The 26,374-nt window shown below is 45.1% G+C and overlaps 1 protein-coding gene across 10 annotated transcripts in view; it reads right to left on the minus strand.

Moving 5' to 3' along the window:
• Positions 1-26,374, minus strand: part of lama2 (laminin, alpha 2) — a gene marked incomplete at its 3' end in the record, with an annotated part of 276,178 nt that overhangs the window by 165,782 nt on the left and 84,022 nt on the right. For all 10 annotated transcript variants that reach the window (XM_079525878.1, XM_079525885.1, XM_079525883.1 and 7 more), the window contains exons 4-14: positions 22,522-22,573; positions 19,765-19,955; positions 15,809-15,988; positions 14,877-14,966; positions 11,934-12,051; positions 9,990-10,168; positions 6,958-7,057; positions 5,875-5,932; positions 3,187-3,289; positions 2,601-2,741; positions 391-558 (exon numbers count right to left, since the gene is read on the minus strand). In XM_079525878.1, the coding sequence (XP_079382004.1) occupies positions 391-558; positions 2,601-2,741; positions 3,187-3,289; positions 5,875-5,932; positions 6,958-7,057; positions 9,990-10,168; positions 11,934-12,051; positions 14,877-14,966; positions 15,809-15,988; positions 19,765-19,955; positions 22,522-22,573 (1,380 nt within the window). The remainder of the gene's footprint in view (positions 1-390; positions 559-2,600; positions 2,742-3,186; positions 3,290-5,874; positions 5,933-6,957; positions 7,058-9,989; positions 10,169-11,933; positions 12,052-14,876; positions 14,967-15,808; positions 15,989-19,764; positions 19,956-22,521; positions 22,574-26,374) is intronic.

Here is a 26,374-nt window from a genome sequence, read left to right on the forward strand (position 1 = left end):
TTTTACTAGTTGACTAGTTGCCTAGTTTACTAGTCGACTAGTCGACTAGTTGTTTAACCACCTTTTATGTTTAAAAAAAACGGGGAAAAAAAAACGTTTTTTTTCTTTCTTTTTTTTTGGGGGGGGAAATAAATATTTGTACATTTAAAAACTGTGTACATTGGTGACTATAACTATAATCTACCTGATATTGAGGCCTACAAAATCGGGGGGAAAAAAAAAGAATATTAACTTTTTTTTATTTTTTTATCAACTAGTCGACTTGTACCAGCAAGGTCGACTAGTGGATTTACTAGTCGACTAGTAAACTAGTCGACTAGTTGCTTAATGCCCTAGCACACACGCGCGCACACAGGCAACTTTGTTGCAACTTTGTTGCGTATGTCTCACCTTATTTCCCAGGTATACTTCCGGTGCGCTCCAGTAGTAGGTGGAGCCAAGGTCCCTCTCCACGTCTGAGTGGCGGACACTAAGATACGGAGGCGTGTGCCTGTGGATAGACCACACCCTCGATCCCGTTGTCTCACCAATCAGGTGCCAGCCGGCCAGAGTGGTCTCCTAGAAGACCACCAATCAGAAAAGGAGAATATGTTAAGATGATGGCTCAGAGACTATGTTGATGTTTCAATTCACTTTAGGTTGGAAATCAACTGTGTGTGTGTGTGTGTGGGGGGGGGGGGGTCGTTGAGGAGTCACAGGCATGTAGTCAGAGGTCTGAGTGTTCAAATTGGAAGCATTTAGTTCCATTTGTACACTCTTAGGATTTTATAGTATAGATTGTGGCCCCAGAGAACATTGTATCAAATGGGGGTCTTGTGGCCTAATGCATATCAAACTGGGGGGTATTGCCTTGTATGGACTGTAAAACAGTCTTCATAGTAGAGGACAAGAGTGCTGGAGGATATCAGAAAAGTGGGGGGACGAGGGGTGAGAGGTCACAGAGAGGGCGGCTAATGACAAAGGAGGAGTGTAGGGGGTTGACAGGAGGTGGACAGACAAGGAACGGGCGATCAGAGAGGAGGAGGAGGAGGAGGAGGAGGAGAGGACAGGAGAGGAGATGCGTAAAGAAAGAGAGGAGAGCAGAAGAGAGGCGGAGAGGAAAACACCTTCTGATTGACGGGAGAGGTGGGTTTGGGGAGTGGAGGCTTTGACAGGCTGACAGCTCTGATTTAGACACTGATAGTGTGTGCATGCCGTGTGTGTGTGTGTGTGTGTGTGTGTGTGTGTGTGTGTGTGTGTGTGTGTGTGTGTGTGTGTGTGTGTGTGTGTGTGTGTGTGTGTGTGTGTGTGGCGAAAGACTGGCAGGCACACATCTGCTGTTGCAATTAACCTGACCTTGGCTTACCCTTTCACACTGATAGTGTGTGCGTGCATGTGTGCATGTGTGCATGTGTGCATGTGTGCGTGTGTGCGTGCGTACGTGCATGCGTGCATGCGTGCGTGCGTGCGTGCGTGCGTGCGTGCGTGCGTGTGTGCGTGCGTGTGTGCGTTGTGTGCTTGCAAATTGTACAGGAGTTAATGTGTAACAGTTGCTTTCCCCTGGCTGACAGTACAGCATACTGTATGAAAGGTAAGACTAAGGGCCCTATTTCCATCAGTGGTAAACCCCTTATCCCTAAACTTCTTTGCCTTTTTTACTATTTTGAAAAACATTTTTGAATAGTTAAAACTATCCAATCTACAAGCTCACAACATGTCGATGTAGATCGGCTAGTCAAAACTATTCAAAAATGATTTTCAAAATAGTAAAAAAAGGCAAATACGTTTATGGATAAAGCGTTTAGCATGGATGAAAATAGAGCCCACACAGGCTTGTGTGTGCAGTGAAAAGGGGAAGGGTCGGTGAACATTGTGATGTAATTTGCATCGCAGCAAAATGTTGCGCAATAAGAGTATGTCATACAAAAGCAATATTTGTACAGTAAATATCACAGTTGCATGGAGGTAATGTAGTGCAGATGGTTTCCTATGGCCTGTAGTATCTGTGCATGGAGAGATGTGTGCTAACGGAGTGGTTTGGTAGGAGAAGAGGAACGGATAAACGGTTATACTGTTTTGGCAGCCTTTTCAATGAGGGTAGAAGGATAAGGGGAGGGGCTCATTTTTGTGTGTCATTAAATCGGTGTATTTTAATTGGGCCGTTTAACTAAAAAGCTTTCAGCTTTCAGGAAGAAACCAAAAATACACAGGGAAGACAAATGTGTAGGTTCCTTGAGGAGGTTCCAAATGAAATGAACCCTTACAGGTCTGTAAGGGTTCAATCTTCTCTGAATCAGGGCCCACTTGAAAACGTTCACAGCTCACCCATCTGACCACCAAGTGGGTGCGGGCCACATGCATTTTGAGAGCTTGATATGATCAATCAATGTATTGTGTTCTGGCTTAAATGGAACTAACACAGTATACTATGAGTTCCCATTTAGCAGTATCACAATGAAAACTTTTCAAGGTTATCATTAAATATTAGCGTTTTGCCAATGTTTTGGAACCCGCTTGCAAGTTGCAAGTTCAAAGGCCCGGGCCCACAGGTGGACAACTGCTGTCGTTTATATAGGATCCAGAACTGGAAGAATGGTAGGTCAAAGTGTGCAGTTTCCTACATTCTGATAGGCCCACGTCGATGCGGAACACTGACTGGCCACGCCCATGCAGGAGCACTTTTCACAGCCTCGAGGATTGTCGCGCTGGAGATTGTAGAATCCCAACTTACAACTGTCGCAGTTGTCCCCTTCCACGTTCTCCTGCAACACGCCAAGAAAGGGGGGGAGAGAGAGAGGAAGAGGACGAGAGTACACAGTTTATCAGCCATAGTCAAACTTAAGTACAAGTACAAGCACACAGTGCTGAATTGCATTCCACACAAACAATATGTCATTGTCCCAGGACCTGAAATCATCATAAAAGAATGATTGATTCAGAGCCTTTCTAAGCATTGAGAAGTCAGCTGTGAATGTGTATTTCCCCCCTCGATATCACTAGAGACTTTCGTAGTCACCACTTTAGCAGGAGTCCTCTTGTCAGTGTGTGTGTGTGTGTGCGTGCGTGCGTGAGTGCGTGCGTGCGTGCGTGCGTGCGTGCGTGCGTGCGTGCGTGCGTGCGTGCGTGCGTGCGTGCGTGCGTGCGTGCGTGCGTGCGTGCGTGCGTGCGTGCGTGCGTGCGTCCGTGCGTGCGTGTGTGCGTGCCTACCTTACAGTTGCATGGTGATATACACGGGTCAGAGTTGGTGCTTCCGTCGATGCTACACATGCAACGCTGGCAGTCGGGGTAGCCCTTGTAACCAAACGCACACCTACGAACAAAATGAGGATGAACACAGCAACGGACAATTATACAAGAGAACAATCATAAGATCATTCATGCAATCATATGGAACTGAAAGACAAACTATTTGATTCAACACTACATCTATTACTGCAGGTTCCATGTTAATTAAAGGTAAGGTAGGTGATATCGTTTTGTTAAAATAAGTGCCGAGTAGTCTGATAGGACTCATTGCTCAGAGTTTAGAGTCACTCTATGAAAACGAATACAGTACACATACTGGCCGATGCACTTACACCGATGGCTATAACCACAATACCGCCCAGCCCTCCAGGCCAGAGGGTGGCGCCAGTGCCAGCAAAATCCGCGAAATAAGCATAGAAGATGCCCACGTCGGAAGTGATGTAGCGTTGTTTCTGTAGTGTAAGGATAGGGAAGGGACGGACCATCGCCCTCAGAGCAGCGGCTTGGATTAACCTTTTAATAGGCTATAAACATGGAATTGTATGCCATTCTGAGTATAAATAAGACTAATAACCCTGTGCGCGTGCACGTGACTTCTAATAAAGCTATTGGAAGTCAGACACTGTCTTTGTTTGTTTCACAGCTAAGTAGGAGAAAGTATGTACATACATGTACATGTGTTTATCACTGAACGCTGCACTGATTTGTGCAGCTTGGGTCACAAACTGCACACAGAGACTATAGTAACTTACTGTTCTATGGATAGCTCAGGACTGGACAGGGATGACACACCGTTATTTAGCGAGGAGTGAGGCGTGCAGCAGGCGGCCATGCCTTTCCACGTATGCATGGGTTATTTTGCACTACGGGGTGTGCTGTTTGCCAATGAGCAGAGAACTGCAATTTGGGTGTCAAGGATAATAATTAACTAATAATAATAATTTTGTCCTTTGGGATATATTTTGTCACTATGCATTTGCACACACATTAAATATGTCCCTTGTATTTACCCCTCCTAACCTTTAGGAGCAGTGGGTGCTATTAATACAGACAGGGGTTAAACGTGTCTTATCTTGCTCAGGGACTCTTATAGACACATGGATCAGAGGGCGAACCGGTGACCTTCCGATTCTCCGACAGTCTCACTACCCGCTCAGCGATGGATGCCCCCCACATTTGGTTCCATTTTGTACACTGTTGGCGATTATGTACTGGGCTTATGAACTGGAAATGTACACTAAGAAGCGCATCTCACTGGCTCACAGGACCAGTTCCAGATGAACAGTATTCATTGTATTTGTTATGTCCTCCCAGTCCCAGGATCATCATGTGATCTTGGCGGTTGTGTTTGAGGTGCTGTGGATGTGTTGTTGATGACTCTGCACCTCCCGCTTGCTCTTGGGACAAATTATGTTTCCGAGGCTTTTCCTCCACCACACTGAAAATGACGGGTATGCTGTTGTGCTGAGCACAGAGCACTGCTCTTACAAAACACATATACTCTAGTGTGCCTTTTGTCGGCATGTCATAATAGGAAAACATGTGCCTAGAAAAAAAATCTCAGCTATTTCCGACGAAGAGATTTGGTGTAGAGTGCAATTCAGACCCATTCAACATGTGGCTAAAAGTAATGGAAGGAGATCAATTGATTGGCCATGATTGAATAAACCTGCAACACACTCACTGACAATAGAGTATTCAGCCTCTCTCTCTCTCTCTCTCTCTCTCTCTCTCTCTCTCTCTCTCTCTCTATATATATATATATATATATGTGTATGTATATATACATACAGTACACATATATACACACAGCCTAAAATATTCATCTTGCCACTGAACTGCCAGTACTCAACCTTTTCCCAGTCCGGGAGAAATAGAAAAAGTCTGTCAGCATGCCCCACCCGCCACACCACTGTGCTTCACGCCGGTTCATCTGTTTGACTAAAAATAGTGCCCTGTGTCTTCTTTTGTTCAATATGAACTCACCTTACTTACTTACTTACTTACAATACTAAACATACTGTATTTGTCTTAGAATGTGGTGGTAAACAAAAGGTTTCACATGGTTGGTGTCTTAGAAACGAAATGTGTTCAAAATGTTAAATGGAAACTTTGTGGTAATTATCAACCACTAATTGGAGCAGACAACAGCTGAAAGGTTCTGCTCACCTGTCACTATGTGTCTATGTTTGTCTCCATCACTCCATGTGTGTGTGACTGTGTGACTGTGTGTGTGTGTGTGTGTGTGTGTGTGTGTGTGTGTGTGTGTGTGTGTGTGTGTGTGTGTGTGTGTGTGTTACTCTATGTATCTGCATGTCTGTGCAGATACACACAGTCTGTTTGGCCATGTTTGGTCACACACAGTCTAGATGTGTGACCTGCGCTCTGTCTTTCTGAGTGCGCAGGTGTACGTGTGTGTGCGTGGGGGGGGGGGGGGGGTTGTCCTTGTAAATATAAGTAGTACAAACATAAGTGTGTGTGTGTGTGTGTGTGTGTGTGTGTGTGTGTGTGTGTGTGTGCGTGCGTGCGTGCGTGCGTGCGTGCGTGCGTGCGTGCGTGCGTGCGTGCGTGTGTGCGCAAACGTACGTGCGTGCGTGTGTGTGTGTGAGTGAACATACGTGCGTGCTTGCGTGTGTGTGTGTATCTCACCTGTCACATTTCAGACCCCCGAAACCCTCCTTACACCGGCATGACCCTGCTGGCTGAGCTGTCAGTCAAACACACCCAGACGTGAAATGAGAGAGAGCATCTCTACAAAGACACTGCAGTCTTTACAATGCCACTGAAAATACACCTCATTTTAAATACATAAGAAAGCTCTTCACCAAACTAAATACATCTCATCCAAATACATAGTAATTATCAAACAAAAGTCAATAAAACAAAAATATATATTGTTGAACTTTTGAAAGGTTTTGTTAGGGGAAGGTCAGTATAAAGGTAATAACGCATGAATGCATGCGTGCATGCATGCATGAGCGTGCATGAGCGCGGGCGCGTGTGTGCAACTGTGTGCGTCTGCTCACACACACATGCATGCGAATGTCTTTATATGCACAGTATGCACAGTATATATAAGGGATAATGCACAGAGAGCGTGACAGTTGTGAGAAAATAACCTCACGACAGGGGGGGGTGCTTTATACCCTGCTGAAGTGCGGTTTCTCATAATTGACTTGCTCACGGTGCATTACCCCGCTTATACCACGGCTAACTTGCCAAAGTATTTAATGCACAGTCGTTTGGAAGTTTAGAAGCAATTTACTCGTGAAACGCAAGCAAAGTCATCACTGGGAGAAATAGCACCTGCTTATATGTGACCTAGCTGAGTGCTTCTCAAACCTTTTCAAGTCAAGGAGCCCGTTGTTAATTATGTAATTAGTAGCGGAACCCCATCTGAAAATGTTTTGTGCCAGATTTATCAGAACAAAATAATGTAGAAATGTAAACGTATACATGGATAATGAGGTTAAGATGATTGTGATGCTATGTTAACTACTTTTTATTACCTTGAAAAAAAATTGTTTTTAAGTATGTATAGTTCCATTGTTCACACTCACACAATCGATTGATATATTCGAATAAAAATGCTCTGAAAATGCATGCACCCATCTTACCACTCAAAGACAGCCTCTCACACAGTATACACCATTGAACAAATCCAAGTGTAAATACATGTTTGTCCTGTCAATCAGAAGACTGCATGTTATCATAGGTAGGTATGGAGCATACCGGCTGAGGCCTGGCTGGGGTCTGGAACGCATGCAGGGCTGATGGATCCATGTGGGTCACAGGAGCAGGGATGACAGGGACTATCATCCTCAGGACCCACCTGGTAGGAAACATACAACATATTATACACTCACACACATACCGTCGGCTGGAAACCTCACCATGTCCAAAGCTGTTGCTTTTCAGGATAAAACATTTAAAAAAATGTGCAAAAGTAGCAGATGAATAAGGTTGTGAATACAAGCGGCCAAAATGAGTTTTAATCGACGGGTGGCTGGCATCTCCCTTAGAGATAGCAGGGCTCCAGACTAACCTTTTTCACTGTGTTCACAATGTATACTATACAGTCCCGATGTTTTTTAGTTTAGTTTTATGATTTTTATGTCATTCTAACCATTCACACTAATGTGAGGGCAGAACACATAACAGTTATTTAAAGACTTCCAGCATTGCTTTAGAAAGTGGCAAGGAATCATAATAGGTATCAAGTTATCAAAAATATCCTTGATAAATGCATTAATCCTTGAAGTAAATGCCTTCTTAGAATCTTTAGTTCAGACCCAGAAGTGTAACAAAACATTTTGAAGGGGTCACCACTCACCAGTTGCATTTCTGAATATGCGCAAAGTAATGAAAATCTGAATAAAAAACAAAATCCCTGTTTTCCAAGTTACAGTCACATTACAGAATATTTAGGTAATTAGTAGGTAATAGTTTTTTGATGTACATGTCTGCGTGTGTGGCACTGAAAACTCCTCAGATTTATCGATGTGATTTGGGTGTCTGGTTTAATCTTAGTTTTTCCACTGACGTGCAGTCTGTGCGTCAGGGCTGATCAATGCACAGCATCAACTTGCCACTGTGAGATTCTCACTTGCGGGTCGAAGTTGTCATTGTGGGTGTTAGGTGTGTGATATCTTTTTATTAGAGCTGGGACTCGATTAAAAAAATTAATCTAATTAATCAGAGGCTTTGTAGTTAATTAATCTCGATTAATCGCATTTTAATCGCATACCATTATTCAACCCGCGAACAGTGAGAAACCTTTTTTTTCAAATGTTTTTTGGTATCCCAGTGAATAGTGACTACGGGATTCCACTCATTTTCAACATTTTACTGTCATTAATATACCTTAGAGTTGTTGTGTGGATATAATAAGAAAGTCCCCCCCATTCTGTGTTGCCTAGAACTGGAGGTCTGAAAAAAATCAGTAACATTATGAAGTACATCTCAGTGACATCACAAAAATGTACTTCATAATGTTACTGTTTTTTTCAGACCTCCAGTTCTATAGGCAACACATAATGGGGGGGTGCACACAACTCCATAGAAAAATGTTGAAAATGAGTGGTATTCCCCTTTAAGCAATACAACTTTTTTATCCCAACAGATAAACAAGAGCAGCAGTGTGTATATGAATACTCAAATGTGCTTTACATGGCGGGGCATGAGAACAAATAAAAACAACTTTATTATGGGGGAAACATTTCACATGAGGTTGGGGCTGACCCACGCTTGCTACTTCAGTATGTTTCGCATCGAGGACAGCTTGACAGCGGTGAAATCACCGCGCGTCTCCGGTGGTCTGTGAGACATGTTAAACTGAAGCAGCTAGCAAGCCTAGCATATAAGCTAACGTTGGTCATAAATGGATCATTTCCCTCTGACATTGCACACAGCCATGCCGCTATCCACGCGTACATCCGATAGCTTTTACATCTAAATGTCCCATCCATGGAGCAAAAGCGATATAAGCGGCTTCTTCATTCGATTCATTTGGGTTTGGGCTTTTTGACGGAGCTGTAGCCTGTAGTGTAGAGTAAACAACTGCTGCTGCTGCTCGCGTGCCGCAGCCTATTCAGTACTACTAGAAACGCACCCAGTGAGAAACGTTCCGCGGTGGAAAAAAAAGGTGCGATTAAATGCGTTAATTTTTTTAACGCGTTAATTTTTCTGTAGTTAATTAATCTCAATTAACGCGTTAAAGTCCCGGCCCTACTTTTTATGGATCTTAATTATCTTACCAACAGCAGGATGCATCCACCACAACATCCACCGTCCACAGGCTGTTGAAAGCCAGTATTAATTTGCGACAGTTTCCTTACATATATTAATTTTTGGCTGTTGTCATATGAAAGTTTTTTATGTGGAAAAGGGATTGGGTACATCTCCTTGTGCTGCAGGGAGCGCTGAGCCTGCGTGAATGGTCTGTCTCTGCCTGTTCTTCTCCCTCGTGTTATTGTTATTATTATTATTATTATTATTATTATTATTATTATTAACTCCTCTAGTCCCAAATAGATATTTTATAGTCCCCGGGACGTAGGGACCCCCTTAGTCTTGAGCCCTGAGAGATAGGATGATAAGTTCAGTCACACGAGAGAGACTTGGAGGAGAGTCGCTGCTTCTTCGCCTGGAAAGGAGCCAGATTAGGTGGTTCGGGCATCTGGTTAGGATGCCTCTCGAGCGTCTCCCTAGGGAAGTCCTCGAGGTACGTCCCACTGGGAGGAGACCCCGGGGCAGACCAAGGAGCAGATGGAGGGATTACATCAACTCACTGGCCTTGGAACGCCTCAGGATCCCCCCGGAGGAATTAAGTTACTAATGTTGCTCTGTAGAGGGAAGTCTGGAGCTCTCTGGTGGAGCTGTTGCCCCCGCGACCGGACTACAGATAAGATGAAGATGGATGGATGGATTCATACGCCGACGGCGTAGGAAACCATGCAAGGCACCAACCTGCACACCGGGAGCAATTAGGGGTTCAGAGTCTTGCTCAAGGACACTAACTCTGGGGCTTACTAGCCTGCTGTGTTTTTGAATCTGCTGTAATTTTTTTAACTGGCCTGGGAAACAAACTGACGTTAAATAAGACGTGCAAAATAGGGGCCAGTGTCGCATAAAGAACATGAAAGAAAGAATGTCCGGTAGGCAGACAGAGACATGTAGACACATAAAGGAAACACATACCCAAGCAGGTCTGTAGTGTCCGGTAGGCAGACAGAGACGTGTAGACACATAAAGGAAACACATACCCAAGCAGGTCTGTAGTGTCCGGAGACACAGCTCTCACAGTTGATGCCTGCCGTGTTGTCACGACAACTCACGCAGACCCCGCCCCCTTTGTTTTCGCCCCGGGCGTCCAGGCTGAGAGACATGTCCGCCACCGTTTGGTTGAAGTAGCACTCATCTGCCTTCCCATGGCAGTTACACTCTGAGAAGACACACACACGCGCGCGCACACGCACACACACACACACACACACACACACACACACACACACACACACACACACACACACACACACACACACACACACACACATGTGAAAAGACATTTTGGTAACAGAAGCTATACATTATACATTTGTGATTTGTATTTGAGGAACCCCTTGAAAACAAGTTGCTGCAACTTAAGGGGCTCATCCTCTAGTGACATTTCAAATAAATAAATAATAAACCTCTGAGAGTGAACAAACGTTCCTGGAATCTCCCGGAACCATTTGGTTATGTTTGTACTCACTCAGAGTTCAATTCTCACTCCAAATGTGACTGTGTGTTAGACAGAGAGAACTTTATTGATCCTGTGGAGGAAACTGAGTCACCCGAGTCACCGCACCAATTAAAGGTAGTGTACAGTTGGGTGCCACCGATATTGTCCCTTATCATTTGACCCATTTAGGCCTGACCTCAAAATTTTTAAAAATCCTTATAAATCCTCCAGTTTTCTGAAATAAATATTTTCACGATTTTTCAAAAATAGCAGACCTACAAGCTCATAGCGCGCCACTCGGTGGCGCGCTATGAGCTTGTAGATCTGCTATTTTTCAATAGCTAAATTATAACTGTTTATAATGTTTAAAACACCAAAAGGGGTTCCCGCCGAAAATGGGTTAACTGTCCTTTTGTGCAACTGTAAGTGATATTTTTGGGTTAAAACAAAATGTTTTTTGTTAAAAGGTTAAATCACTTTCTGTTATACAATATATATACACACAACACAATATAGAGCTTTTTAACACTTATTTTAACTAAAGAAAATCACTTACACTACCTTTAAGAAACAGTTACAGCACGATAAGATAGATAACATCACACACAAACTTATCGTCAAAATGAACAATAGTACTGTATACAAGTACACAATAGAGCTTATGAGTGGGCTATCAGTAGGCACCAGTGAGTGTACCAGCTGACATGAGTGTAAAATAAAGGGCTTGACACTAACGGTTGCCCGATTGCCCGGGGCAAGTAAAAAAAATGGTCGGGCAGGTGAAGGTTGCTACCGGGTTGCCCGATCGGGCAAGTGTGCATTTTGAGTGGGGATAAAACCGTCTTAGTTCGCTATAAGCACAACACAAGATATATCTGTCTTGAACGTGGTCATTGTGCTCCGCCTCCGCGTCTTCCCCTGCTTTCTATCTCTCTCGCTGACTCTCTCCCAAGCATTTAAAATAAAATGCTAGTATTTACATAACTTTATTGTTTACTGTAGCCGATTCCTGTGACTTAAACAAAAACAGTTTTCAACTGGGAAAGGAAACGTTTCAAGCATGCAAGTAGAAAGTAAAAAATCACACAAGTGAGGGGCGCTCTTATCATCTTACAACATCGAGGACAAAAAAAACATGGACAAAACAAACATTAAACTCTGTCCATTGTCAATGGCGTTTTTAATGTTTGTCTAAGGAAAAACAAACCATGTGTATAGGAGGGGCTAGCGCCCCTCAAAAATAAAAATAAAAGGTAAAATGAACAGCAATGCAAAATGTACGATATATTTTGGGGGCAAGTGGCCATGAGCTGAGGGCAAGTAGAACATGACCCCTGAGACCTTAGTATCAACCCCTGTGGTGTAAAGGGCCATATTATGCCATAAAATGCATTATTCCTTCTGCCAAAAGGTGACTGCAGGTCGTACCTGGCATGGGTATGGTTAAACGTATATCATTGTGTTGCAGTGTGCGTGTGGTTCTTACTTTCACATATATGTCTAGTGAGGAAGGTCCCGGCCATCCATGGCTGCTGGTGGTAACCAGGGCAACAGCGATCACAGCTCTCCCCACAGGTGTTGTGTTCACACTCACAGCTGAATTTCTACACACACACACACACACACACACACACACACACACACACACACACACACACACACACACACACACACACACACACACACACACACACACACACACACACACACACACTTAGCAGGGTAACATTTGGCATTTTACGCATTTCTTAATTAAGTGGATCGTGTATATCTTTAGTCACTGTGTGCCTTTGGTTGAGAAAGATACGTGACTCTGACCTGATGAATGCACAAAAACAGCTACCCATTAAAATCTGAGAGTGGAACTTGATTCCCTTTGTTTTAGGGCTGGAACTATCCAATATCCTCTTAGCCATTATTCTGTTGATTACTTTTTCGATCAAATAACCAAGACGCGTGAAGGAATCAGCACGAGACAATTCTAATCGTTTTTTTTATATACCGGTAATCGACTAAATTGATTAGTCTGAAGTCCTCTAAATCATTAAATTCCTACATTACCCACGACCCACGAGGTCCCACTGTACCATTAAGTACAGTGGCTGATGTACTGTTACATTGGCGAATCTGGCGATATACATTAATATTGTCCTCATGGGGAAACTTGTCTTGGACTCAAATGTGGTCTTATAGTGGTAAAAAACAAACAAATACTGCAGTGGTCCTTCAATGATTTTGGGGGGTCCCCAGATGATTTACGTAATGTGCAACATTGTATGTGCATATTTCTAAAGTGACAATTTAAGGATGTTAAATAAAATAAGCGCCCCTGAAAAACCAAATTTGGTATATAGAGGAGAAAAGTAAGGGGCCAAGGATTGACATCTGGGGGACCCCGGTAAACAAAGTAAGTTTATGTGTTCCCTTGTTATTTTTTCATTATTTGTCCGGTTGAAAACACATGAATACATTTATTGACCCTCATTGACAGATACTGTGACAGCTCTCTTTTAAAGTGTATACTGGGGGGAGAAACGTGACATCACTGATCGTCAATGACATCATCACCAAGGGACCGAGCCAAAACTGTCACATCTGGGTTCAACTTCACGGTTCAGCCTTGGGACACGCAGAGGACAGTACAGTGTCAGTGTGTGTGTGTGTGTGTGTGTGTGTGTGTGTGTGTGTGTGTGTGTGTGTGTGTCTGAGAGAAAGAGAGAGACAGAAAGAGAGGGAAAGAGAGATCAGTGAAGGGTGTCTGGTTTCAAACATGCCGCTGTTTGAAGTGACACCAGAGAGACATGCTGCTACACTCTGTCACCCGTGGCCCCTGCGGGCACGCACGCACGCACGCACGCACGCACGCACGCACGCACGCACGCACGCACGCACGCACGCACGCACGCACGCACGCACGCACGCACGCACGCAGACACACGCACACGATTTTATGAGTGCCAGTTTTTTTTAAATCCACTTTTAACCATAAGCAGGGAAACCTGCTCTCAAATTCCACTGACATCCGGTCCTCCCAAGTATAGTAATACGCACGCACGCACGCACGCACGCACGTGCGCACCCGCGCACGCACACACACACGCACACACACACACACACACACACACACACACACAAACACACACACACAGTGAATGAAATAATAGATGGCTGGATATGAGACAGCAGAAGAACAGCCCGGGGCTCAGAGGTGCTGTGCAGTGCGTCTGTTCCACAGAGTGAGACATGACCCTGACAGAGCACAGCAGAAAGACACAGGTCCACCAGGACACAGCTGCAGGCAGAGAGACAGGTCCACCAGGACACAGTATACAGGCAGAGAGACAGGTCCACCAGGACACAGTATACAGGCAGAGAGACAGGTCCACCAGGACACAGCTACAGGCAGAGAGACAGGTCCACCAGGACACAGCTACAGGCAGAGAGACAGGTCCACCAGGACACAGCTACAGGCAGAGAGACAGGTCCACCAGGACACAGCTACAGGCAGAGAGACAGGTCCACCAGGACACAGCTATAGGCAGAGAGACAGGTCCACCAGGACACAGCTACAGGCAGAGAGACAGGTCCACTGGGACACAGCTACAGGCAGAGAGACAGGTCCACCAGGACACAGCTACAGGCAGAGAGACAGGTCCACCAGGACACAGCTATAGGCAGAGAGACAGGTCCACCAGGACACAGCTACAGGCAGAGAGACAGGTCCACCAGGACACAGCTATAGGCAGAGAGACAGGTCCACCAGGACACAGCTATAGGCAGAGAGACAGGTCCACTGGGACACAGCTACAGGCAGAGAGACAGGTCCACTGGGACACAGCTATAGGCAGAGAGACAGGTCCACCGGGACACAGCTATAGGCAGAGAGACAGGTCCACCAGGACACAGCTATAGGCAGAGAGACAGGTCCACCAGGACACAGCTATAGGCAGAGAGACAGGTCCACTGGGACACAGCTATAGGCAGAGAGACAGGTCCACTGGGACACAGCTACAGGCAGAGAGACAGGTCCACCAGGACACAGCTACAGGCAGAGAGACAGGTCCACTGGGACACAGCTACAGGCAGAGAGACAGGTCCACTGGGACACAGCTATAGGCAGAGAGACAGGTCCACTGGGACACAGCTACAGGCAGAGAGACAGGTCCACCGGGACACAGCTATAGGCAGAGAGACAGGTCCACCAGGACACAGCTATAGGCAGAGAGACAGGTCCACTGGGACACAGCTATAGGCAGAGAGACAGGTCCACTGGGACACAGCTATAGGCAGAGAAACAGGTCCACTGGGACACAGCTACAGGCAGAGAGACAGGTCCACCGGGACACAGCTATAGGCAGAGAGACAGGGACACAGGTCCACAGCCATGGGCAGAAAGACAGGGACAAGCAGACAGATAGTTGTCGTATACCTTGGTAGTGAGGTTAAGGGGACACGCCTTGGCATGGCCATAGCAAATACACATTCCTCCCACTGAGATGTCCTTGATGGAGTAGTAGTACTGAAGAGAGAGAGAAAACACATCACGTTAAAAACACTTATATACTTCAGCATACTGTCCAAAACTGTTCATTTCTATTATACTACAGCGTCACACAAAAGCATCAAAGGTAGCAGACATGCACGCTCAAAGCGCAGCACGAATCGTACTCTATTTGAATCCTGAAAAGTATCCGTTTTGGACACATGAGGTTTCCACCTGACAGAGACAATATACTGCATACAGAATACAGTAGGCTACTGTATACAGTATTATATAGCCGTCATGTGTCACAGTAAAATCCTCAGTTAATTTATGTAACTCTGATGTACTCTGTGTGCAAATGTAACCACATTGAACAAATTGAACAGAGTTCAATTTATACTGAGGGTTTGACTGTATGTATACTGAATATACTATTATGAAGCTTTTCGGAGTGTGATACCATAGTTTGGGATTTCTCACTATGTGCGTATATTATAATAACATGAATAAATGGAAAGTTTAAATCCCCTGGAGTTGTTTTGCAGAGCAGAAGGGAACAAATCAACACTGCGCATGTGTGGCGTGCATGCGCGTGACCGTGTGTGCACGGTTATGTGTGCGTGTGTGGCGTGTGTGCGTGTGACCATGTGTGCACGGTTATGTGTGTGTGTGTGGCGTGCGTGCGTGTGACCGTGTGTGCACGGTTATGTGTGCGTGTCTGGCGTGCGTGCGTGTGACCGTGTGTGCACGGTTATGTGTGCTAGTGTGGTGTGCATGCGTGTGACCGTGTGTGCCCGGTTATGTGTGCGTGTGTGGCGTGTGTGCGTGTGACCGTGTGTGTGTGTGTTATGTGTGCGTGCATAAGCTGTCACTCTCACCCTTCTCGTCACGATGGGATCTACGTCCCTGGGGTCGCTCAGGGTCAAGGTCATGAGGTCTGCGTTGAGCGTTCTGATCCGCTGGAACACCAGTCTGATGAAGCGGGCCGACGTGAAGTTCAACAGGGTGGGGGAGGGGTCCTCCGCACTGGGACGCCCGTTGATGAGAGATGTATGGATCTGGATGAATGGAGGGGGGGGGGGGGGGGGGGGAGAGAGAGAGAGAGAGAGAGAGAGAGAGAGAGAGAGAGAGAGAGAGAGAGAGAGAGAGAAAGAGTGTTCAACATCGAGATATATAGCAGGTTGAAGTTACATGTTGAAAAGGGACTGAGGAGGGGTCATCAGGCCCTGTGACAAACATTAATTAATTATTGATCTGAAATGGAGGAGAGAGAGAGAGGGGTTAATCTATAAAGGTCTGCCTTCCCACAATACATTTTTAGCATAGAGACTTCATTGTGGCAGGTTGCAAGTGGCAACACGCAATCTACTCCAAAAATCAATGACGTGATCACCATCCAGAATGGCAATTTCTAACTAGCGTTAACCACATGAACCCCTAGCGTCCGCATTCTGGAGGGAAACCGGCTCCTTGCTGTGTCTTCCCTGTTGGGAATTGATGACATGAAACAGGCACCTGTGCGTCCAGACTCAATATTTGTAAACAAATACTTGGTCTATATGGACAATAAGTTCCACCAGGTGGTATATTATAATAACTATGATTGATGTTGCCATTAGGAGGCGCTGTGACTAGAATTCCACCTGAATCTGTTCATGTACTGTATGTGTTCAACTCTTAACATGTGCAGTTTGGGGTAATCAAGATACAAAGCTTTTCCTGCTTCGTGGCAAATGTGGTTGTTTGATGCTTCACAACAGCTATGTTGAAAAGCCACGAGTTGGTAACCTTTCCTTGTTAAGGTCTTTTATAACAAGACATAGATCTGATTATTAGGAGGAGTTTGTACAACACCTGTAAAGAGCTAAAACAAAATGCACAAATGCCACAATGAATTCAAAATGAGTTCCTGTTGGCTATATGTCATGGCACTAAGAGGCTTTTGTGTAAGAACCACATTGTGTTCATGTAGCATACATAATTCAAGCTCACAACATAATTCAAGCTCACAACAAGTGAGCTTGGAGCTTTTATATTGTTGGCACAGAGACTTGGTGTAGAGGGAATTAACAGAGTGGACCAAGTACAGAGCCCTGGGGGCCTGACCAGTCAACAAAGTATAGGGTTTACGTGGTAAACTAAAGTCTTGTCGGCGCTCGGCACTTTTTCCACAGCTCTCTGGTATATCATGTATCACACACAGGGAATGGAAACATCAAAAGGTAGGGGAAGCCCATGCTTTGCTCATACAGACCTGCAGGGTTATTTCATTTACATTTGACTCACCACCACCGGCTGAAATGTAGAATATGGCTCTGCCTGCTGCCAAACTGCCTGTTTGTGGCTATAAGTGTGCTCCAATGGAGCCAAAACCACTTTATATTTGTAAGAAAAGACCTGCAGACTGTATACTGACCGTGTGTGTGTGTGTGTGTGTGTGTGTGTGTGTGTGTGTGTGTGTGTGTGCGTGCGTGCGTGCGTGCGTGCGTGCGTGCGTGCGTGCGTGCGTGCGTGCGTGCGTGCGTGCGTGCGTGCGTGCGTGCGTGCGTGCGTGTGTGTGTGTGTGTGTGCGTGTGTGTGTGTGTGTGTGTGTGTGTGTGTCTGAATGTTGCAGAGAAGATTTGACAGGTGCGAGCTGTACACTTGGAAGTAACGATAGGGATGGTTGTGAATGTGTGTGTGTTGTGAATGTGTGTGTGTGTGTGTGTGTGTGTGTGTGTGTGTGTGTTGTGAATGTGTGTGTGTGTGTGTGTGTGTGTGTGTGTGTGTGTGTGTGTGTGTGTGTGTGTGTGTGTGTGTGTGTGTGTGTGTGTGTGTGTGTGTAGAGGAGCGAGGTGACATTGGGAGTGTGTGTGTGCCGTGGTGTGACACATCGCCTGCGACTCATTATGGTTTCACTGTGATCAGACTGCTAGGGAGCTGTCAACTGCACACGCACGCACGCACGCACGCACGCACGCACGCACGCACGCACGCACGCACGCACGCACGCACGCACGCACGCACGCACGCACGCACGCACACACACACACACACACACCTCCATCGCTTCTTGCATCTCTCATGCAGCTTGCACCCCTATAGAGCCCCCCCCCCCCCCCCCCCCCCCCCCCAAGACACATGGACAGAGGCGCGCACACACACTTTGACAGGCTTTCGCAATTAGAGGCTTTGAGGCGCTTAAAGCCCTGATTATGCTTTGGAGCCGAGAAGGTCCGCAAACAGCGGACACATATGCACTACTGCAGTGTTCAGACAGCGGACGCATATGCACTACTGCAGTGTTCAGACAGCGGACGCATATGCACTACTGCAGTGTTCAGACAGTGGACACATATGCACTACTGCGGTGTTCAGACAGTGGACGCATATGCACTACTGCAGTGTTCAGACAGCGGACGCATATGACCTTGTCCACGTCAACATTCCCACCCGGTCTCTTAGGTCTGCCTCCTCCATCACTCTGAAAGTCCTCCCAGCCCGTCTCTCCACCATGGGGTCAAGAGCCTTCAGCCGCTCTGCCCCTCAACTCTGGAACTCCCTCCCCCCTGATATTAGAAACATGGACTCTATCACCATTTTCCAATCCCACCTCAAAACCTAACTGTTTAGGCAGGCATATGGCTGACCTCTGCTGCAAGCTGTACCTTAGCTATGTTTTGCTTTTAACTATGTTCGTATAAACTGTTGTACGGCGACCTTGAGTGCCCTGAAAGGCGCTTTATAAATAAAATGTATTATTATTATTATATGCACTACTGCAGTGTTCGCGACCCATCGATCCAACCACTTAACGTGTTAATATAATAGACAGATGAGTACAGATGGGACAGATAAGAAAAATACCATGTCATTCTCTTAACATTATTATTATTATTATTACATTTTAATGTTAGCCTAGATATTAACATAAAATTGTGTTTTATTATTTGGGAGCCCACTTGCAATACTTTTCTCATGATCGTTTCTCTGTAAACATTGATACAACCAAAAATTCAAAAGCTTCTGATAACAATTTCAGCTAGAAGTGGGCCACGTTTTTACTCAATATGAGGTAATTTCAGCTATAGCTGTCGGAGTCAATCATACTGCTCGTGTGAATCTATGTTCTGTTGCGGTTCACCTGTGTATGAATCAATAAAACAAACTTCACAAACACATGCCATCTGTCACTGTCACTCTTCAAACGTTTTGTTTTGGTCGCCAAGTCACAGCTACCTGGTCGCCAGGCGTCTCATTGCTCCAAGTCGTTACAGGCTCTGGAAATTAATGACTGCTGCTTGCTTTGCTGCTTGTAGTGTGTATACACACATTAGTCTTTTCTCTCTCTTTTCATTAATGCCAATCATAGAAGACTGTTCTCTCTGTTCCAAACACCACCCACAAACAAACATGCACACAGATGATCAAAGTGACATGGCTGTGGAAACCATGGTGTGTATGTACGTGCGTGACTGCGCTTGTACAGATTCAGAAAATTATTCCAACAAAAACAGTTTTTCAACTAAGCTTCAAACAACCTTTTTAAAAACATTGGAGATACTGTAGCAGTTAGATCACACATGCCGATGGGAGCAGCTTGAACTCTGTGAAGCCAGTAGTATTTTATTAACTGGGATATGGTGCACGTGTTGATCTTTCTGTGCATGTGTATGTGTGTGTGTGCGCGCGCACGCGCGCACACAGCACACCCTGAACACAGAGATGACAACTACAACTAGCCACTGAACTACTGTAGCTGTATGTACTCCTATATTCACTGCTGACGGCTGGCTGACAACCAAACCATATCAAACTATACCAAACAAAACAGAACTACTAATTGCATAACTACCTCTCCGTTCTCCAGAGGGTGAATTCTTGAATAGAAGGAGGTGCAGATGACTTCGTCGTCTCTGGTGTAAGACGGGGGTCCAGTTCTGGGGCTGATGTTGAAGCGGGTCAGGCACTCAGTTTCCGTTATGGCATAGTACTGCCAGGGATCATAGTTGACACCGTCCAACGAGCGCTCCAAGACCCAGTTACCTGTGGGGAGGGAATAATACAGTAGTGAACAGGCAGACAAAGCAAGGAGACACTGATGAAATGCCTCAGAATGCAGGGTAAGAAAACAATCCGGTCCAGTCAAACTGTAATTATATTCATCAATGGAGTGTTGTTGCCAGCTACAGTATTTTAATAGTCTAGCTATGGCAAGCTCTGCATTTCCAGTGAGACTCAGACATGTACTTTCCTTCACACTTTTAGATCGGGCTACAGTCGTCGTTGTCAGGAGGAAACCACCTAACTCAATTATTTTCTTTAAATAAATCATTATAGATCACCCTTAACGTCTTTGTGTTGGTTATAAACATTTGGAACCAATGAAAAGTATTAAAAAGTACTTCGGAAAAAACCTCTTAACTCCATTGGACCCTCAAACTGTCTACAAAAGCAGCTTAATCCACCACCTCTCCCCCTCTCATGCAAGTAATTGACAATATATAAACTTTAGTCACAATACCAACTGAGGCAGAATTGCTTTGTTTTCAAAAATATATATAAGTTTTATTTTACATTTCCTGAAAAAATTACATTTTGGACTTTGGACAATGCAGACACCTCAGCAATAATGAGATATGATGCTAACGCAAGCTTTTGTTGTACTTGTGTTGCTGAGTTGTGCTTGTATTGGTGTAGCAGCTGAGCTGTGGAAGCACTAGCACTAGCTCTAATGCTTAAAACTAAGTTATCTTTATTACTGTACAGTACCAGAAACTTATACATTAACCTGCCATATGCCTATGGTAATATTATCATTAATAGTTTGTCAGAGTCTCTTCCTGAGTGTGCTCAGTGTGGAAGGCTGATAGCCCAAACTAATTAGACTCTGAGCTGGGAAGGGCCAGCTCACAGTCTAATTAGTTTAACTCAGGCCAAGTGTGACTGCTTAAATCAGCCATCACCCTCCTTGATGTCTACGTTTGTGGGGACTTGAATAATGCCTACACATCAGCAAGATGCCAATGTAAGCTAAGAGTTGTGCCAGTTGAGCTGGAATTGGTCTACTACCTTGGGGGACATAGATAAACACTGCTGAGATAAGCACTGCACAGATAAGCCCTGTTCAGATAAGCTCCAAAAGAAGATTCTCTCATTGCTGGACCACAATATTCATGCAGTCAGCCAGTGAGCATGTCTGGATAGAGCAACAGCAAGTGTAGCCTGGCCCAGCCAGCATGCCTTCTGGTCCAGGGGACGGGCGTGCATGGAGCAAGCGCTGGAGAATATTGGTTCACCGATCGCCCGCCCCAAACCTCTAAAGGCTCATACATAGTCTGGATTTTCGGTGGTTAGGTATAGGTGACCACCGAACTACAACATGACGTCACGAGCCGCGGTGAAGAGCAAGCCACCGCCACCGCCCAGCCCTTCTCTCTGTTTTTACTCACCACCGCTCAACGTTATTTCAGCTCCGGTGGTCAGCTCACCACCGAAAATCCAGACTATGAATGAGCCTTAAGGGTTTGATGAGGTCAGATCAACATGGTGCCCGTGAGGCCAGATGTAGAGTTTCTGACCGGCTCCATATATGCAGATCTAGGTGATGATCCAGTCTTCTCCATGTATGGCTATCCAGGGTTTGATGAGGTCAGTGTCGTGTCCATCTCCATATATGGAGACGGCCATATATGGAGCGTGTCACGAGGTGTGACGGACTGACTGACATGAGGCGTGACGGACTGACTGACATGACATTCAGGTTTTCATAGTAAACTGCGACCTATGGTCGCAATAAATGTCGTAACGTAGCTGACTTACAGTCGAGCCCATCATATAAAGTATTATTATAAATCATCTCCATATAATTTGTTTAGCATTATATAGCCGGTTGCTGCAACAGGTTTCATTTAATTTCAGCGTCTATGTTATCAGGTTAGACTGTGTAACGAAGAGGCCTTGTGCACTCCTACAAGGACAGGTGCGTCGGAGCCGGCAACCAAATGCGAATCATGTGAAGAAAAGGTCTTACCTGATACCTGATACCTGATGAAGGTCGTTTAGACCGAAACGTTGTCATCTAATAAAACTACTGCTCTATAAGTAAAAGACAGTGTGCGGGACCTTTTCTTCACATCAGGTTAGACTGTGACACGATTGTGACTCATTATTAAATAATAGTCCCCCCTCCCCCCCGGCCCGTTGCTGAAGCTTCAAAGTGCTGTAGTTGTATTTAGAAGCTTGGGCACCATGCATATAGAATCATCAGTTTTTCTGATTTTGAAGAATTGTTTAAGAATCGGCCTCAGGTCTTGATGGGTTAAGACGAAAGACATGTGAGATAGGTCTGAGAATGGAGAGAAGAACTGTTTCTCAGCTCCCAGTAGAAAAACATTTATTAAACAGGTCTTCATCAGAGGCCGTCTACGGTCTTCCCGTTCTTCTCTCCAGAGTACGTATTATTTCCATACGTCTAAAAATGCCCTGGTAGTGAAGTTGTTGGGTCTATCAACCACATCAGTCACAGTCATAATGGTAATTCATATCCAAAATCATCATGAGACAATTCATTGTACTGTTTGCTTGTTCATATGCAGGAGCATTACGGTACCTGGACGAGGTGAGTTGGCTGCCTTTATAATCACATAGGCTACCTGGAAAACCTGGGGAATGAAACAGAGGAGAGGGGGAGAGATAAACATTCATGCCCTCATTTATCAACACGATTTACACCCAAAAATATGTAGGTGTGTGTTTGTGTGTGTTAGGTTGCGCACAGGTGGTGAAAAACAATCATGCTGTTTTCGTGCTCAGACCCACCCAGCCACCCAGCCACCCAGCCACCCACACACATAGCTCCGTAAGGGTGTGGTTGCACCATTCAAAAAGAAGAAAAACGGCACAGGGGGGACGGGGGGGCAGCACAAGTGATACTTCAAGGCAGCAACGCACTCTTCCATGGGCTATAGACCTTAAGGCTATATGAAACAATATAGAACTGGGCATAACGAGCAATGGATAAGGGATCTCTTAATGGCAATGGCATGTGGCACGGTGATTGGTTTCATTATGCTAACGCCCAAATCACACTTATGCATAATGTAACGGGTAGCGGAGGTGTTTTAGGGATTTAGACAGGTGACCAAAATAGCCACTTTAGTGCGGGAACGCCCCTTCCCCACTACTAAATCCCCAAATAATGTATATAGAATGCTCGAACGATAAATGGAGCCCTAGGGGTTCTTGAGAACCACTGACATAGAAACAAAACTGTCATGATTTAGAAGACATTTTATAGAATCTGGTCTCAGATCGAAATGGGTTAAACCCTATATTTAATTGACCGGGTCGCAAAGGGGTCTATACTTGACCCCCTCCTTTTATCTCCCTCTACACCAAATCACCAAAAGGGCCAGGGGAGAATGTGTGTCTTGTTATATGGTTAATCTTCATAAGAAAATGCATTGATTGGAGGTAGAATGAGTACAGGTATTTTACTCATAATGACAAGCATACAAAACTATCCAAATATGACAAATATAAAAGCCCTCCTACAAATCACAGACTGTATCAAATATAACTAAATATTATAAATGATACAGAGCCACTTCCCTGACAGTCAGAGTGACTGGATTTTCATTTGTGTTCTTTATGGCCCAAGGGGCATGGTTTTGACTTGCAGACTTAAGTACTTTATGCACGCCCCGGGATACTACTGTATGTTTAATCTGATCACTCTTTATTTCGTTTTAGGCTTTATATATTTAGGTGTCGACCAAATACCCTTTGGCTTTCCTTTCGAATCACAAATAAATCTCAAGTTGTTTCAGTTTGAAAAACTTCTTTTTGATTGCAGTCTACAATCCCATCATGCTTGTTTTTATTGGACACGTGTTTGTGTGGAGTGTTCGTGCAGTCCAGGAGGTGAAATGGGTTAGGGCTTTTGTGGAACACATTTTTTTTTCCGTTATGGCCCTGCTCAAATGATTGAGGAGTTCATCAATGTGCAACAATGAAACATGTTCATGCCAGCAGCGTTTGAAAGTGGATGGTGGACCAGTACAAAAATCATTCTGACTTCCTTATGGCTCCCTTCAATTGTAAGGAGAAAGTACAACTCAGTGGCTATTAACAATTCTCTACTGGTTCCCTTTTTGTCTGTCTTTCAAGAAGAAATGGCTGACGGCAAGTTTTAGAAAATGGTCTCCTGCCAACACAGGCCAGCTATACTCAATACATACTAAATCCAGTACAGGCTTTTTGAAATGTGCCCAAGATCAAAAAAAGGTTCATATCCCCACTACAGCATCACTATAGCATCAAGTGAGTGTTTTTAACGTACGTTCATTTATCATTCAAAGCCAATGGCATGCATTTTCCACTAATTCAATCAGTCAAAGTAAATCAACCAGACGATTACAAGTGATGAATCATTTCTGACAGAGAAAAGGATTAATGAAAAGATTATAGGAAAAAACACTTAAGCAATGTTATTCAAGAGGTTTTCTTGAAAAAGAAATCTTGCCTGCAAGACCTTTTTTTGCCGTACCAATCCACCGGTGGAGAAAGTCAAAGATTTTCTCTTACTTAGTATACATAAATCTCTTGCGCTCTCTCCCAACGCCGCAGCTCATAATATGAACGTGTGCTTGGAGTCTGTCTCAACATGTCACACTCTTTCTCTAGGCTATGACCCGTCTCTGCCTGGCTGCTGTATGTTTGCTGCCTAATAAGGCGGCGATGCAGAACTCCCACATGCAAATCCAGAAGGAACGTCAAAGTTAGTTGAGTTAGTTAACTTGGCATGCTGGCTCGGAGATCAGCGCTGTTGGTTGACACCAATAATATTTGTCTTGCAATCCCCAACTATGGAGGGGGGGGGGGGTGCTTTGAGTGCTCCCATGGCCCTAAGAAGGTCCAATTAAATCCAATTGGAGTCTAGCTATGAATAACAGTGTGACTGTTTTGGGCTGCATTAGTTTGGATTTGCCCTGCCACAATCTGGTAACTTTATAATTGTGTGTCCCCATTAGCTAATGTCGGGGTACTGTATTTGCTACATATGTAGAATTTGTCCTCTGCAGTTACTCATCCTATTAGGAGTAGTGGCTATACCATTAATAGTAATACGGCACCCAGGGAGAAGTTCTGGGTTAAGTGCCTTGCTCAGGGACACTTGGGCACATATTCTTCTACCCTCACCATCTCCGGATGCCTGTTGGTAAATTCTGTGCACTTAATTGGTAGAATTTGCGACACCCGTGTGATACCGTGTGAGCGAGATTGAGTGAAAGCTATGACATCTTCACATGCGCCTTTACCAAAAGAAATCCACTTCAATCCTGAAGGGTGATTACACGTGGGAGTAGAAAGGGCGCGGTGTGAGCTTGTAGATCATTTGTTTTTGCCGTGCACCACTGTCGTACCGCAGTAGATAGGGCTTAAGCAGTACACGTATGATGCCCACGTCTTCATCATTACACCCGTAGGAGGCCGAGGATGTGTGGGCACGTCTTTAGGTCCTTTTTAATGATATAAAACGCGGTTGTTAAAATATATTTTTTGACAGCAGCTGTTGCTAGGCAACGCATTTCTCAGCCCCTCCCGGACCCGTTTTGCTGCGCGCGCAGCCATTCACTTCCTGGTTTATGGTTCGACAAACCTCCCTATTTTCTCAGAATCTACACTGCCTCTGCGCAGATTCATCATAATCGCGATGTTCTGTCCTAATTTCTGACTTCATCATGCATCTCGGTTAGAATATTAATGCTTCTAAAGAGAGATCAGACTTATGCGTTTTACTTTTACGTCCCGGTTTTGGGGGGAAATGGAAGGCAGGGGGTTTTCAGAGTAAAATCTCCCTTATCTGCTTGGCACTCACTCTATGCCTTTATTCTGAAAGATTCTGGCAGCACCAGAAGTGTTAAAACAGATTTGTTGTGGATAACAAGCTTTGCTGCAGAAAGACATCGGAGAGCAGCTGCTGCTGTACGTGTCAGAATGCAATGTCCTGTTGCACTCATGTTAGTCTGGTACAGCATGTCCTTGTAATGGTTAAGTGCCTACCGTTGGGTCTGTGTGTCTCTGGCTGCATTGTACCGTTGGGTCTGTGTGTCTCTGGCTGCATTGTACCGTTGGGTCTGTGTGTCTCTGGCTGCATTGTACCGTTGGGTCTGTTGTCTCTGGCTGCATTGTACCGTTGGGTCTGTTGTCTCTGGCTGCATTGTACCGTTGGGTCTGTGTGTCTCTGGCTGCATTGTACCGTTGGGTCTGTGTGTCTCTGGCTGCATTGTACCGTTGGGTCTGTGTGTCTCTGGCTGCATTGTACCGTTGGGTCTGTTGTCTCTGGCTGCATTGTACCGTTGGGTCTGTTGTCTCTGGCTGCATTGTACCGTTGGGTCTGTGTGTCTCTGGCTGCATTGTACCGTTGGGTCTGTTGTCTCTGGCTGCATTGTACCGCTGGG

The sequence above is a fragment of the Electrona antarctica genome (genome assembly GCF_951216825.1).
Source record: "Electrona antarctica genome assembly, chromosome: 17".
Classification (NCBI taxonomy): Eukaryota; Metazoa; Chordata; class Actinopteri; order Myctophiformes; family Myctophidae; genus Electrona; species Electrona antarctica.